The sequence below is a fragment of the Melospiza melodia genome, unplaced genomic scaffold (assembly GCF_035770615.1).
Source record: "Melospiza melodia melodia isolate bMelMel2 unplaced genomic scaffold, bMelMel2.pri scaffold_194, whole genome shotgun sequence".
In the NCBI taxonomy this organism is placed as follows: Eukaryota; Metazoa; Chordata; class Aves; order Passeriformes; family Passerellidae; genus Melospiza; species Melospiza melodia.
Window position 1 is genome coordinate 6007 of NW_026948534.1, and position 13681 is coordinate 19687.

Below are 13681 nucleotides of genomic sequence, written 5' to 3' on the forward strand. Positions count from 1 at the left end.
ATTTTGGGGTTTCTGGGTCCCATGAGATTCCCAAGGTGTTTTTGGGACAGATTTTGGGCGTTTCTGTGTTTCTGAGGTTCCCAAGGTGATTCTGGGACATATTTTTGTGGTTTTTGGGGGCAGATTTTGGGATTTCTGGGTTTCTGAGTTTCCCAAGATGGTTTTAGGGACAGATTTTGGGTTTTTTGCATCAGATTTTGGGGTTTCTGAGTTACCCAAGCTGGTTTTGGGGCAGATTTTGGGGTTTTTGGGGTTTCTGAGCCTTGTGCCATCCCATTGCCATCCCCAGGGTGACCATGGTGACCCCAGTCATTGCTGTCCCCAGGGTGACCATGGTGGCCCCATCCCATATCTGTCCCCAGGGTGACCATGGTGACCCCACCATTCCCATCCCCAGGGTGACCATGGTGACCCCGGTCATTGGTGTCCCCAGGGTGACCATGGTGACCCCATCCCATATCTGTCCCCAGGGTGACCATGGTGGCCCCATCATTGCCATCCCCAGGGTGACCATGGTGGCCCCATCCCATATCTGTCCCCAAGGTGACCATGGTGGCCCCACCATTCCCATCCCCAGGGTGACCATGGTGGCCCCATCCCGTGTCTGTCCCCAGGGTGACCATGGTGACCCCATCCCATGTCTGTCCCCAGGGTGACCACGGTGACCCCACCATTCCCATCACCAGGGTGACCATGGTGACCCCATCCCATGTCTGTCCCCAGGGTGACCATGGTGACCCCATCCCGTGTCTGTCCCCAGGGTGACCATGGTGACCCCACCATGTCTGTCCCCAGGGTGACCATGGTGACCCCACCATGTCTGTCCGCAGGGTGACCATGGTGGCCCCGGCCGTGCTGCGGCTGGACACAGACGAGCTGGTGCTGCTGGAGGCGCCCGGGCTGAGCGCGGCCACCCAGGCCCTGCTGCTGGTGCACGACTTCCCCCAGAAGCGCCAGGTGCTGTTCCGGACCAACGTGGAGCTGAGCCCCGCGCAGGGCATGATGGCCACGGCCACCATCAAGGTACGGGGTCACCTCCCCTTCTGGTCAGTGTCACCTCCCCCTGGCCACGGCCACCATCAAGGTACGGGGTCACCTCCCCTTCTGGTCAGTGTCACCAACCCCCTCTGGCCACGGCCACCATCAAGGTACGGGGTCACCTCCCCTTCTGGTCAGTGTCACCTCCCCCTGGCCACGGCCACCATCAAGGTACGGGGTCACCTCCCCCTTCTGGTCAGTGTCACCACCCCACCCCGGTCAGTGTCACCAACCCTCTCTGGCCACGGCCACCATCAAGGTACCGGGTCACCTTGTCACCCTGGGCAGTGTCACCTCCCCTTCTGGTAACTGCCACCTCCCCCTGGTCACTGTCACCTCCTCCTTCTGGTCAGTGTCACCACTTCCTGGTCAGTGCCGCCACCCCCTTCTGGTCAGTGTCACCTCCCCCTGGTCAGTGTCACCATCCCCTTCTGGTAACTGCCACCTCCCCCTTCTGGTCAGTGTCACCTCCCCCGCTGGTCACTGACACCATCAAGGTATGGTGTCACCTCCCCCTTCCAGTCACTGCCACCACCCCCTTCTGGTCAGTGTCACCACGCCCTGGTCACTGTCACCACCCCCCTGGTCAGTGTCACCACCCCCTTCTGGTCAGTGTCACCACCCTCTGGTCAGTGTCGCCATCCTCTTCTGGTAACTGCCACCACCACCCTCTGGTCACTGTCACCTCCCCCTGGTCAGTGTCACCTCCCCCTTCTGGTCAGTGTCACCCCCCTGGTCACTGTCACCACCCTCTGGTCAGTGTCGCCATCCTCTTCTGGTCACTGTCACCACCCCCTTCTGGTCACTGTCACCTCCCCCTGGTCAGTGTCACCACCCCCTTCTGGTCAGTGTCACCTCCCCCTGGTCACTGTCACCATCAAGATATGGTGTCACCTTGTCATCCTGGTCAGTGTCACCTCCCTCTGGTCAGTGTCACCATCCCCTTCTGGTAACTGCCACCTCCCCCTTCTGGTCACTGTCACCTCCCCCGCTGGTCACTGACACCATCAAGGTATGGTGTCACCTCCCCCTTCCAGTCACTGCCACCACCCCCCTGGTCAGTGTCACCACGCCCTGGTCACTGTCACCACCCCCCTGGTCAGTGTCACCTCCCCCTTCTGGTCAGTGTCACCTCCCCCTGGTCAGTGTCACCATCCCCATCCAATCAGTGCCACCTCCCCCTGGGCAGTGTCACCTCCCCCTTGTCACTGTCACCAACCCCCTCTGGCCACGGCTGCCATCAAGGTATGGTGTCACCTTGTCACCCTGGTCAGTGTCACCGTCCCCTTCTGGTAACTGCCACCACCCCCCTCTGGTCACTGCCACCTCCCCCTTCTGGTCAATGTCATCATCTCCTGGCCACTGCCACCATCAAGGTGTGGGGTCACCTTCTTCTGGTCAGTGCCACCTCCCCCTGGTCAGTGTCACCATCCCCTTCTGGCAACTGCCACCACCCCCTGGCCACTGTCACCTCCTCCTTCTGGTCAGTGTCACCATCAAAGTACGGTGTCACCACCCCCTTCTGGTCACTGTCCCCTTCTGGTCACTCTCACCACCCCCTTCTGGTCAGTGTCACCTCCCCATTCTGGTCACTGTCACCGCCCCCTGGTCACTGTCACCACCCTCTGGTCAGTGTCACCTCCCCTTCTGGTCAGTGCCACCTCCCCACCCTGGTCACTGTCACCACCCCCTGGTCACTGTCAGCACCCCCTGGTCACTGTCATCTCCGCACCCTGGTCAGTGCCACCACCCCTTTGTGGTAACTGCCACCACCCCTGGTCAGTGTCACCTCCCCTTCTGGTCACTGTCACCACCCCCTGGTCACTGTCACCACCCCCTGGTCACTGTCATCTCCGCACCCTGATCAGTGCCACCACCCCTTTGTGGTAACTGCCACCACCCCTGGTCAGTGTCACCTCCCCCTGGTCACTGCCACCATCAAGGTACGGTGTCACCATCCCCTGGTCACTGTCACCTCCCCCTTCTGGTCAGTGTCACCATCCCCTTCTGGTAACTGCCACCTCCCCCTGGTCACTGTCACCTCCCCCCGGTCAGTGTCACCTCCCCCTGGTGACCATCACGGGTCACTGTCCCCACGGTCACTGTCCGGGACGGGAAACAGGAACTGACCCTGAGCGGGGCTGGGAATGGCCGGAGGGGGACAGCGGGTGGGGACAGCGGGTGGGGACAGCGGCGTGGGGACAGCGGGTGGGGACAGCGGGTGGGGACAGCGGCGTGGGGACAGCGGGTGGGGACAGCGGGTGGGGACAGCGGCGTGGGGACAGCGGTCACTCTGGGGACAGTGGGGTGGTCACTCTGGGGACAGCGGTCACTCTGGGGACAGTGGTCACTCCTGGGGACAGTGGTCAGTGCTGGGGACAGTGGTCACTCTGGGGACAGTGGTCATTCCTGGTGTCCATGGGAATGGTCACCTTCAGGTGTCCCCACAGATGTCCTCAATGTCCCCAACGTTCCCAATGTCCCCACTGTCCCCAGTGTCCCCAATGTCCCTGCCCCAATGTCCCCAATGTCCCCAATGTCCCCAATCCCCTCAATGTCTCCACTGTCCCCAATGTCCCCACTGTCCCCAGTGTCCCCAGTGTCCCCAATGTCCCCAGTGTCTCCTGTCCCCATGGATGTCCCTTGTCCCCAATGTCCCCAATGTCCCCAATCCCCCCAATGTCCCCAATGTCCCTCCATCCCCCCAATGTCCCCAATCCCCCGCTGTCCCCAGTATCCCCATAGATGTCCCCGCTGTCCCCAATGTCCCCAATGTCCCCACTGTCCCCTCGTCCCCAGTGTCCCCAATGTCCCCAATGTCTCCTGTCCCCATGGATGTCCCCTGTCCCCAATGTCCCCACTGTCCCCAATCCCCCCAATGTCCCCAATGTCCCCAATCCCCTCAATGTCCCCACTGTCCCCAATGTCCCCAATCCCCCCGCTGTCCCCAGTGTCCCCATGGATGTCCCCGTGTCCCCAGGTGCCAGCCAAGGCGCTGCCGCAGGTGCCAGGGAAGCAGTTTGTGGCGGTGACAGCGCGGGTGGCCGCGGTGACGCTGGAGAAGGTGCTGCTGGTGGCCCTGCAGAGCGGCCACATCTTCGTGCAGACCGACAAACCCATCTACACGCCGGGCAGCACCGGTGAGGGGACACTGGGGACACCTGGGGACACCTGGGGACACTGCAGGGACAGCTGGGGACATTGGAGGGGATGGGGACACCGAGGGCATGGGGACACTGTGGGGACATTGAGGGGATGGGGACACCTTGGGGGCTTGGAGACACCTCTGGGAGCAACAGTGAGTGACCCTGGGGACAGCTGGGGACACCTGGGGACACTGCAGGGACATTGGAGGGGAGGGGGCCAATACAGGGACAGCTGGGGACACCACAGGGACAGCTGGGGACACTGCAAAGACAGCTGGGGACACTGCAGGGACAGCTGGGGACATTGGAGGGGATGGGGACAGCAAAGGGATGGGGACACTGTGGGGACATCACAGGTGTGGGGACACCTCAGAGGGCTGAGGACACTGCCAGGGCCACTGATGGATGAGTGGGGACACCTGGGGACACTGCAGGGACAGCTGGGGACAGCTGGGGACATTGGAGGGGATGGGGACACCGAGGGCATGGGGACACTGTGGGGACATTGAGGGGATGGGGACACCTTGGGGGCTTGGAGACACCTCTGGGAGCAACAGTGAGTGACCCTGGGGACAGCTGGGGACACCTGGGGACACTGCAGGGACATTGGAGGGGAGGGGGCCAATACAGGGACAGCTGGGGACACCACAGGGACAGCTGGGGACACTGCAAAGACAGCTGGGGACACTGCAGGGACAGCTGGGGACATTGGAGGGGATGGGGACAGCAAAGGGATGGGGACACTGTGGGGACATCACAGGTGTGGGGACACCTCAGAGGGCTGAGGACACTGCCAGGGCCACTGATGGATGAGTGGGGACACCTGGGGACACTGCAGGGACAGCTGGGGACAGCTGGGGACACCCTGGGGACAGCTGGGGACATTGGAGGGGATGGGGACACTGTGGGGACATTGGAGGGGATGGGGACATCTTGGGGGCTTGGAGACACCTCTGGGAGCACCAGTGAGTGACCCTGGGGACAGCTGGGGACACCGCAGGGACACCCTGGGGACAGCTGGGGACACTCTCAGTTCCCTGTGTCCCATCCCAGTGCTGGCTGTCCCCTGTGTCCCCTCACCTTGTCCCTTGTGTCCCCTCACATTGCCCCCTCACCTTGTCCCCTGTGTCCCCACCCTGTCCTTGTCCCCCTTGTCCCCTGTGTCTCCTCCCAGTGCTGGCTGTCCCCACCTGTCCCCTGTGTCCCCTCGCCTTGTCCCCCGTGTCCCCTGTGTCCTCTCCCAGTGCTGGCTGTCCCCAAGTGTCCCCCTGTGTCCCCTCACCTTGTCCCCTGTGTCCTCTGTGTCCCCACCCTGTCCTTGTCCCCTCTCACCTTGTCCCCTCTCCGTCCCCTGTGTCCCCTCCCAGGGCTGGCCTGTCCCCAACTGTCCTGTCACCTTGTCCCCTCACCTTGTCCCCTGTGTCCTCTCACCCTGTCCCTTGTGTCCCCACCCCGTCCTTGTCCCCTCACGTTGTCCCCAAGTGTCCCCTCACATTGTCCCCTGTGCCCCCCTCAGTCCCTTGTCCCTCCTCACCTTGTCCCCAAGTGTCCCCTCACATTGTCCCCTCACCTTGTCCCCTGTGTCCTCTCACCCTGTCCCTTGTGTCCCCACCCCGTCCTTGTCCCCTCACCTTGTCCCCAGTGTCCCCTCACATTGTCCCCTCACCTTGTCCCCAAGTGTCCCCTCACATTGTCCCCTGTCCCCCCCTCAGTCCCTTGTCCCTCCTCACCTTGTCCCCAAGTGTCCCCTCACCTTGTCCCCTTTGTCCCCAAGTGTCCCCTCACCTTGTCCCCTGTGTCCCCTCACGTTGTCCCCTCACCTTGTCCCCAAGTGTCCCCTCACGTTGTCCCCTCACCTTGTCCCCAAGTGTCCCCTCACTGTCCCCCGTGTCCCCTGCAGTGCTCTGCCGCCTCTTCACCGTGAACCACCTCATGCAGCCGGTGGCCAAGACGGTCACCGTGGAGGTCAAGGTGAGCGCCCTGGGGTGACACGGGTGGGTGGCACAGGTGGGTGACACACACACAGGTGACACACACACAGGTGACACACAGAGGTGACACGGTGCCACCCGCGTGTCCCCTCAGACGCCCGACAACGTCATCATCAAACAAGTCCTGGTGTCATCTCCGACCAAGAACGGGATCCTGTCCTTCACCCACAACCTGCCCGAGGTCATCAGGTGGGTGGCGCCGTCCCCCGTGGTGGCCTGGGGACACCCCTGGGTTGTCACCTCCCTGTCACCTCTGTGTCACCTCCGTGTCACCTCCCCAGCTTGGGCACGTGGACGATTTTGGCCAAATTCGAGGATTCTCCGGATCAGGAATTCAGCACCAAATTTGAGGTCAAGGAGTACGGTGGGTGACAGTGGGGGTGGCCTTGGGGACATCGGGGTGGCCGTGTCACCGATGACGTCACCGATGACGTCACCGGTGTTGTCACCCCGCAGTGCTGCCCAGCTTCGAGGTGTCCCTGGTGCCTGAGAAGAAGTTCCTCTACATCGACAGCCAGGAGGACTTCAAGGTGTCCATCCACGCCAGGTGACACCAAAATGTCCCTTTCTGGGGACAGAAGCGTCCCCTCCGAGGCCACAGATGTGTGGGGGGACAGGGGGACAGGTGGGCTGGGGTGGTGGCACTGGGGGTGGCACAGGGGACAGGGTGGAGGGGACATGGGGTGGCATGGGGACATCGGTGGTGGTGGCAGATGACAGGGGTGACAGCATGGGGACATGGGGTGGCAGCATGGGGACACGGGGACAATGGTGGTGGTGGCAGCATGGGGACATGAGGACGGTGGTGGCAGGGACAGGAGTGGCAGGATGGGGACATGGGGACATTGGGGTGACATTGGTGGTGGCAGGGATGGGATGGCAGGGACAGGGTGGGGACATGGGGACATTGGTTGTGGCAGGGATGGGACGGCAGGGACAGGGTGGGGACATGGGTACAATGGTGGTGACAGGGACAGGGGTGGCAGGATGTGGGCACGGTGACAATGGTGGCATTGGTGGTGGCAGGGATGGGGACATGGGGAAAATGGGGACATTGATGGTGGCAGGGATGGGATGGCAGAGACAGGGTGGCAGCATGGGGACATGGGGACAGGCTGGCACAGTGACAGAGTGACAGGGTGACACAGTGACACAGTGACAGGGTGACAGGGTGACATGGTGACACGGTGACAGGGTGACACGGTGACATGGTGAGAAGTTGACAGTGTGACACAGTGACAGCGTGAAAGTGTGACACGGTGGCAGGTGACACAGTGACACGGTGACACGGTGACACAGTGACAGGGTGACACGGTGACAGGGTGACACAGTGACACAGTGACATGGTGACAGGGTGACACAGTGACAGGGTGACACAGTGACAGGGTGACAGGGTGACACGGTGGCACGGTGGCCGTCCCCAGGTACCTGTACGGCAGGAAGGTGGACGGGATGTGCAGGGGACACGGTGACACGGTGACACAGTGACAGGGTGGCACGGTGACAGGTGACACGGTGGCAGGTGACACAGTGACAGGGTGACACAGTGACACGGTGACATGGTGACACAGTGACACAGTGACATGGTGACACAGTGACACAGTGACAGGGTGACACAGTGACATGGTGACACAGTGACAGGGTGACACAGTGACAGGGTGACAGGGTGACAGGTGGCACGGTGACATGGTGACACAGTGACACGGTGACACAGTGACACAGTGACATATTGACACAGTGACAGGGTGACACAGTGACAGGGTGACAGGGTGACACGGTGGCACGGTGGCCGTCCCCAGGTACCTGTACGGCAGGAAGGTGGACGGGATGTGCAGGGGACACGGTGACACGGTGACACAGTGACAGGGTGGCACGGTGACAGGTGACACGGTGGCAGGTGACACAGTGACAGGGTGACACAGTGACACGGTGACATGGTGACACAGTGACACAGTGACATGGTGACACAGTGACACAGTGACATGGTGACACAGTGACATGGTGACACAGTGACAGGGTGACACAGTGACAGGGTGACAGGGTGACAGGTGGCACGGTGACATGGTGACACAGTGACACAGTGACATATTGACATGGTGACAGGGTGACACAGTGACAGGGTGACAGGGTGACACGGTGACACGGTGGCTGTCCCCAGGTACCTGTACGGCAGGAAGGTGGAGGGCATGGCCTTTGTGCTCTTTGGGGTGATGGTGGACGATGAGAGGAAGAGCATCCCCCAGTCCCTGCGGCGCGTCCCGGTGAGATGGCACTGTCATTGTCCCCAACACTGTCCCCAACCCTGGCACCATCCCTGTCCCGGTGAGATGGCACTGTCATTGTCCCCAACACTGTCCCCAACCCTGGCACCATCCCTGTCCCTGTCCCGGTGAGATGGCACTGTCATTGTCCCCAACACTGTCCCCAACCCTGGCACCATCCCTGTCCCTGTCCCGGTGAGATGGCACTGTCATTGTCCCCAACACTGTCCCCAACCCTGGCACCATCCCTGTCCCTGTCCCGGTGAGATGGCACTGTCATTGTCCCCAACACTGTCCCCAACCCTGGCACCATCCCTGTCCCGGTGAGATGGCACTGTCATTGTCCCCAACGCTGTCCCCAGCCCTGGCACCATCCCTGTCCCTGTCCCAGTGAGATGGCACTGCCACTGGCACTGTCACTGTCCCCAACCCTGGCACCATCCCTGTCCCGGTGAGATGGCACTGTCATTGTCCCCAACACTGTCCCCAACCCTGGCACCATCCCTGTCCCGGTGAGATGGCACTGTCATTGTCCCCAACACTGTCCCCAACCCTGGCACCATCCCTGTCCCGGTGAGATGGCACTGTCATTGTCCCCAACGCTGTCCCCAGCCCTGGCACCAGCCCTGTCCCTGTCCCGGTGAGATGGCACTGTCATTGTCCCCAACACTGTCCCCAACCCTGGCACCATCCCTGTCCCTGTCCCGGTGAGATGGCACTGTCATTGTCCCCAACGCTGTCCCCAGCCCTGGCACCATCCCTGTCCCTGTCCCGGTGAGATGGCACTGCCACTGGCACTGTCACTGTCCCCAACCCTGGCACTGTCCCCAACCCTGTCCCAGTGACCCTGGCGCTGTCACTGTCACTGTCCCCAACCCTGGCACTGTCCCCAGTGCTGTCCCCAACCCTGGGACTGCCACTGTCCTTGGCACTGTCCCTGTCCCTGTCCCCAGCCCTGTCGCGGTGAGCTGGCACTGTCACTGTCACTGTCACTGTCCCCAACCCTGGCAGTGTCACTGTCCCTGTCCCGGTGAGCCTGGCACTGTCCCTGTCCCGTCCCTGTCCCCAGCCCTGTCACAGTGAGCTGTCACTGTCACTGTTACTGTCACTGTCACTGTCACTGTCCCTGTCCCGTCCCTGTCCCCAGCCCTGTCCCCAACCCTGGCATTGTCCCTGTCCCCAACACTGTCCCGGTGAGCCTGGCACTGTCCCCAACACTGTCCCCAACCCTGGCATCATCCCTGTCCTTGTCCCTGTCACTGTCCCTGTCCCTGTCCCTGTCCTGGTGTGCCTGGCACTGTCCCTGTTCCCAATGCTGTCCCCAACCCTGTCCCCAACCCTGTCCCCAATGTGTCCCCAGGTGCAGGACGGTGACGCTGACGCCCTGCTGTCCCCAACCCTGTCCCCAACCCTGTCCCCAATGTGTCCCCAGGTGCAGGACGGTGACGCCGATGTCCTGCTGTCCCCAACGTGTCCCCACTGTCCCCAATGTGTCCCCAGGTGCAGGACGGTGACACCGATGTCCTGCTGTCCCCAACGTGTCCCCAATGTCCCCAATGTGTCCCCAGGTGCAGGACGGTGACGCCGATGTCCTGCTGTCCCCAACCCTGTCCCCAACCCTGTCCCCAGTGTGTCCCCAATGTGTCCCCAGGTGCAGGACGGTGACGCCGATGTCCTGCTGTCCCTAACCCTGTCCCCAATGTCCCCAATGTGTCCCCAGGTGCAGGACGGTGACACCGATGTCCTGCTGTCCCCAACGTGTCCCCAATGTCCCCAATGTGTCCGCAGGTGCAGGACGGTGACGCCGATGTCCTGCTGTCCCCAATGTCCCCAATGTCCCCAATGTGTCCCCAATGTGTCCCCAGGTGCAGGACGGTGACGCCGATGTCCTGCTGTCCCCAATGTGTCCCTAACCTTGTCCCTGTCCCCAATGTGTCCCCAATGTGTCCCCAGGTGCAGGACGGTGACGCCGATGTCCTGCTGTCCATGGCTCACCTGCGCGAGCGCTTCCCCAAGCCCCAGGAGCTGGTGGGACACTCGCTCTATGTCACTGTCACCGTCATCACCGAGTCAGGTCTGTCTGGGGACATTGGGGACATGGGGGACATGGGGGACACTGGGGACGTTGGGGACATGGGGGACATGGTGGGACACTCGCTCTATGTCACTGTCACCGTCATCACCGAGTCAGGTCTGTCTGGGGACATTGGGGACATGGGGGACATGGGGGACACTGGGGACGTTGGGGACATGGGGGACATGGTGGGACACTCGCTCTATGTCACTGTCACTGTCATCACCGAGTCAGGTCTGTCTGGGGACATTGGGGACACAGGGGGACACGGGGGACATGAGGGACACTGGGGACATGGAGGGACATGGTGGGACGCTCGCTCTATGTCACTGTCACTGTCATCACCGAGTCAGGTCTGTCTGGGGACATTGGGGACACAGGGGGACACGGGGGACATGGGGGACACTGGGGACATGGAGGGACATGGTGGGACACTCGCTCTATGTCACTGTCACCGTCATCACCGAGTCTGTGTGGGGACACTGGCGACATGGGGGGACATGGGGGACATCAGGACGACATGGGGGGACATGGTGGGACACTCGCTCTATGTCACTGTCACCGTCATCACCCAGTCAGGTCTGTGTGGGGACACTGGGGGACACTGGGGACATGGGGGGACATGTGGGGACATTGGGAACATGGGGGGACAGGGACATCAGGGGGACATGGAGGGACATGGGGGACAGCGACAGTGGGAGGACACAGGGGACATGGAGAGCAAGGGGACACGGGAGGACATGGGGGGACAGTGAGGGGACAGGGACAGCGAGGATGGGGGGACACCTGAGATGGGGACAGGGACCCAGGGGACACGGCCACCGCGGTGTCCCCACAGGCAGTGACATGGAGGGTGGCATGGGGACAATGAGGATGGGGGGACACCTGGGACAGGGACAGGTGACACGGCCACCACAGTGTCCCCACAGGCAGTGACATGGAGGGTGGCACAGGGACAGTGAGGATGGGAGGGACACCTGGGACAGGGACCTCAGGTGACACGGCCACCGTGGTGTCCCCACAGGCAGTGACATGGTGGGTGGCAGGGGGACAATGAGGATGGGGGGACACCTGAGGTGGGGACAGGGACAGGTGACACGGCCACCGTGGTGTCCCCACAGGCAGTGACATGGAGGGTGGCATGGGGACATAGAAGGGACAAGGATGGGGACAGGGACCCAGGTGACACGGCCACCATGGTGTCCCCACAGGCAGTGACATGGTGGACATCCAGGGTGGTGGCAGGGGGACATAGAGGGGACAGGAACCTCAGGTGACACGGCCACCGCAGTGTCCCCACAGGCAGTGACATGGAGGGTGGCAGGGGGACAATGAGGATGGGGGGACACCTGAGGTGGGGACAGGGACAGGTGACACGGCCACCGTGGTGTCCCCACAGGCAGTGACATGGAGGGTGGCATGGGGACATAGAAGGGACAAGGATGGGGACAGGGACCCAGGTGACACTGCCACCATGGTGTCCCCACAGGCAGTGACATGGTGGACATCCAGGGTGGTGGCAGGGGGACATAGAGGGGACAGGAAGGTGACACGGCCACCGCGGTGTCCCCACAGGCAGTGACATGGAGGGTGGCAGGGGGACAATGGGGATGGGGGGACACCTGGGACAGGGAGGTGACACGGCCACCGCGGTGTCCCCACAGGCAGTGACATGGAGGGTGGCAGGGGGACAATGGGGATGGGGGGGACACCTGGGACAGGGAGGTGACACGGCCACCGCGGTGTCCCCACAGGCAGTGACATGGTGGAGGCCCAGCTCGGTGACATCAGGATCGTCACGTCCCCCTACAGCATCCACTTCACCCGCACGCCCAAGTACTTCAAGCCGGGGATGCCCTTCGACCTCACGGTTGGTGACACCTTGGGGACAGCAGCGGTGGCCCGGGCTGGTGGCACGGGGACCCAGGGGGTGTCCTGGGGTGGGGACAGGGCACAGCTGGGGCTGGAGGAGGAGTCGGACCCTGGGTGGTGTCCCTGTGTCACCTGAGAGGGGCTGGGGACCGTGGGCTGTCCCCGCTGTGTCACTGGGGTGGCACTGCCTGGTGCCGGTGTCCCTTTGCAGTGCCACCACCCCTTCCTGGTGCCACCACCCCTTCCTGGTGCCACCACCCCTTCCTGGTGCCGGTGTCCCTTTGCAGTGCCACCACCCCTTCCTGGTGCCACCACCCCTTCCTGGTGCCACCATCCCTTCCTGGTGCCACCACCCCTTCCTGGTGCCGGTGTCCCTTTGCAGTGCCACCACCCCTTCCTGGTGCCACCACCCCTTCCTGGTGCCACCATCCCTTCCTGGTGCCACCACCCCTTCCCAGTATCAGTGTCCCCTCCCAGTGCCACCACCCCTTCCTGGTGCCACCATCCCTTCCTGGTGCCACCATCCCTTCCTGGTGCCACCACCCCTTCCTGGTGCCGGTGTCCCTTTGCAGTGCCACTGTCCCTTCCTGGTGCCACCACCCCTTCCCAGTATCAGTGTCCCCTCCCAGTGCCACCACCCCTTCCTGGTGCCACCACCCCTTCCTGGTGCCACCACCCCTTCCCAGTGTCCCTTCCTGGTGCCGGTGTCCCTTTGCAGTGCCACCACCCCTTCCTGGTGTCACCATCCCTTCCTGGTGCCACCACCCCTTCCCAATGTCCCTTCCCAGTGCCACCACCCTTTCCCGGTGCCACCACCCATTTCCAGTGTCCCTTACCAGTGCCACCACCCCTCCCCAGTGTCCCTAAACAGTGCCACCACCTATTCCCAGTGTCACCACCCCTTCTCCGTGTCCCTTCCCAGTGCCACCACCCACTCCCGGTGTCCCCTCCCAGTGCCACCACCCCTTCCTAGTATCAGTGTCCCCTCCCAGTGCCACCACCCATTCCCAGTGTCCCTTCCCAGTGCCACTACCCCTTACTGGTGTCACCACCCCTTTCCAGTGTCATTGTCCCCAGTGCCACCACCCCTTCCCAGTGCCACCACCCATTCCCAGTGTCCCCTCTCAGTGCCACCACCCCTTCCCAGTGTCATTGTCTCCAGTGCCACCACCCCTTTCTGGTGCCACCACCCCATTCCCAGTGTCCCCTCCCAGTGCCACCACCCCTTCCCAATGTCCCTTCCCAGTGCCACCACCCTTTCCCGGTGCCACCACCCATTTCCAGTGTCCCTTACCAGTG

General features: G+C 62.5%; 1 protein-coding gene across 1 annotated transcript in view; it reads left to right on the top strand.

The window, feature by feature from the left end:
- Nucleotides 1–836: 836 nt before the first annotated feature.
- LOC134433533 (A.superbus venom factor 1-like) overlaps nucleotides 837–13681 on the top strand; it is a 68988-nt gene continuing 56143 nt past the window's right edge. The window contains exons 1-9 of the mRNA XM_063182361.1: nucleotides 837–1023; nucleotides 4019–4178; nucleotides 6085–6155; nucleotides 6270–6364; nucleotides 6457–6539; nucleotides 6632–6722; nucleotides 8334–8436; nucleotides 10390–10510; nucleotides 12265–12380. Of these exons, the coding sequence (XP_063038431.1) occupies nucleotides 838–1023; nucleotides 4019–4178; nucleotides 6085–6155; nucleotides 6270–6364; nucleotides 6457–6539; nucleotides 6632–6722; nucleotides 8334–8436; nucleotides 10390–10510; nucleotides 12265–12380 (1026 nt within the window). The 5' untranslated portion in view covers nucleotide 837. The remainder of the gene's footprint in view (nucleotides 1024–4018; nucleotides 4179–6084; nucleotides 6156–6269; nucleotides 6365–6456; nucleotides 6540–6631; nucleotides 6723–8333; nucleotides 8437–10389; nucleotides 10511–12264; nucleotides 12381–13681) is intronic.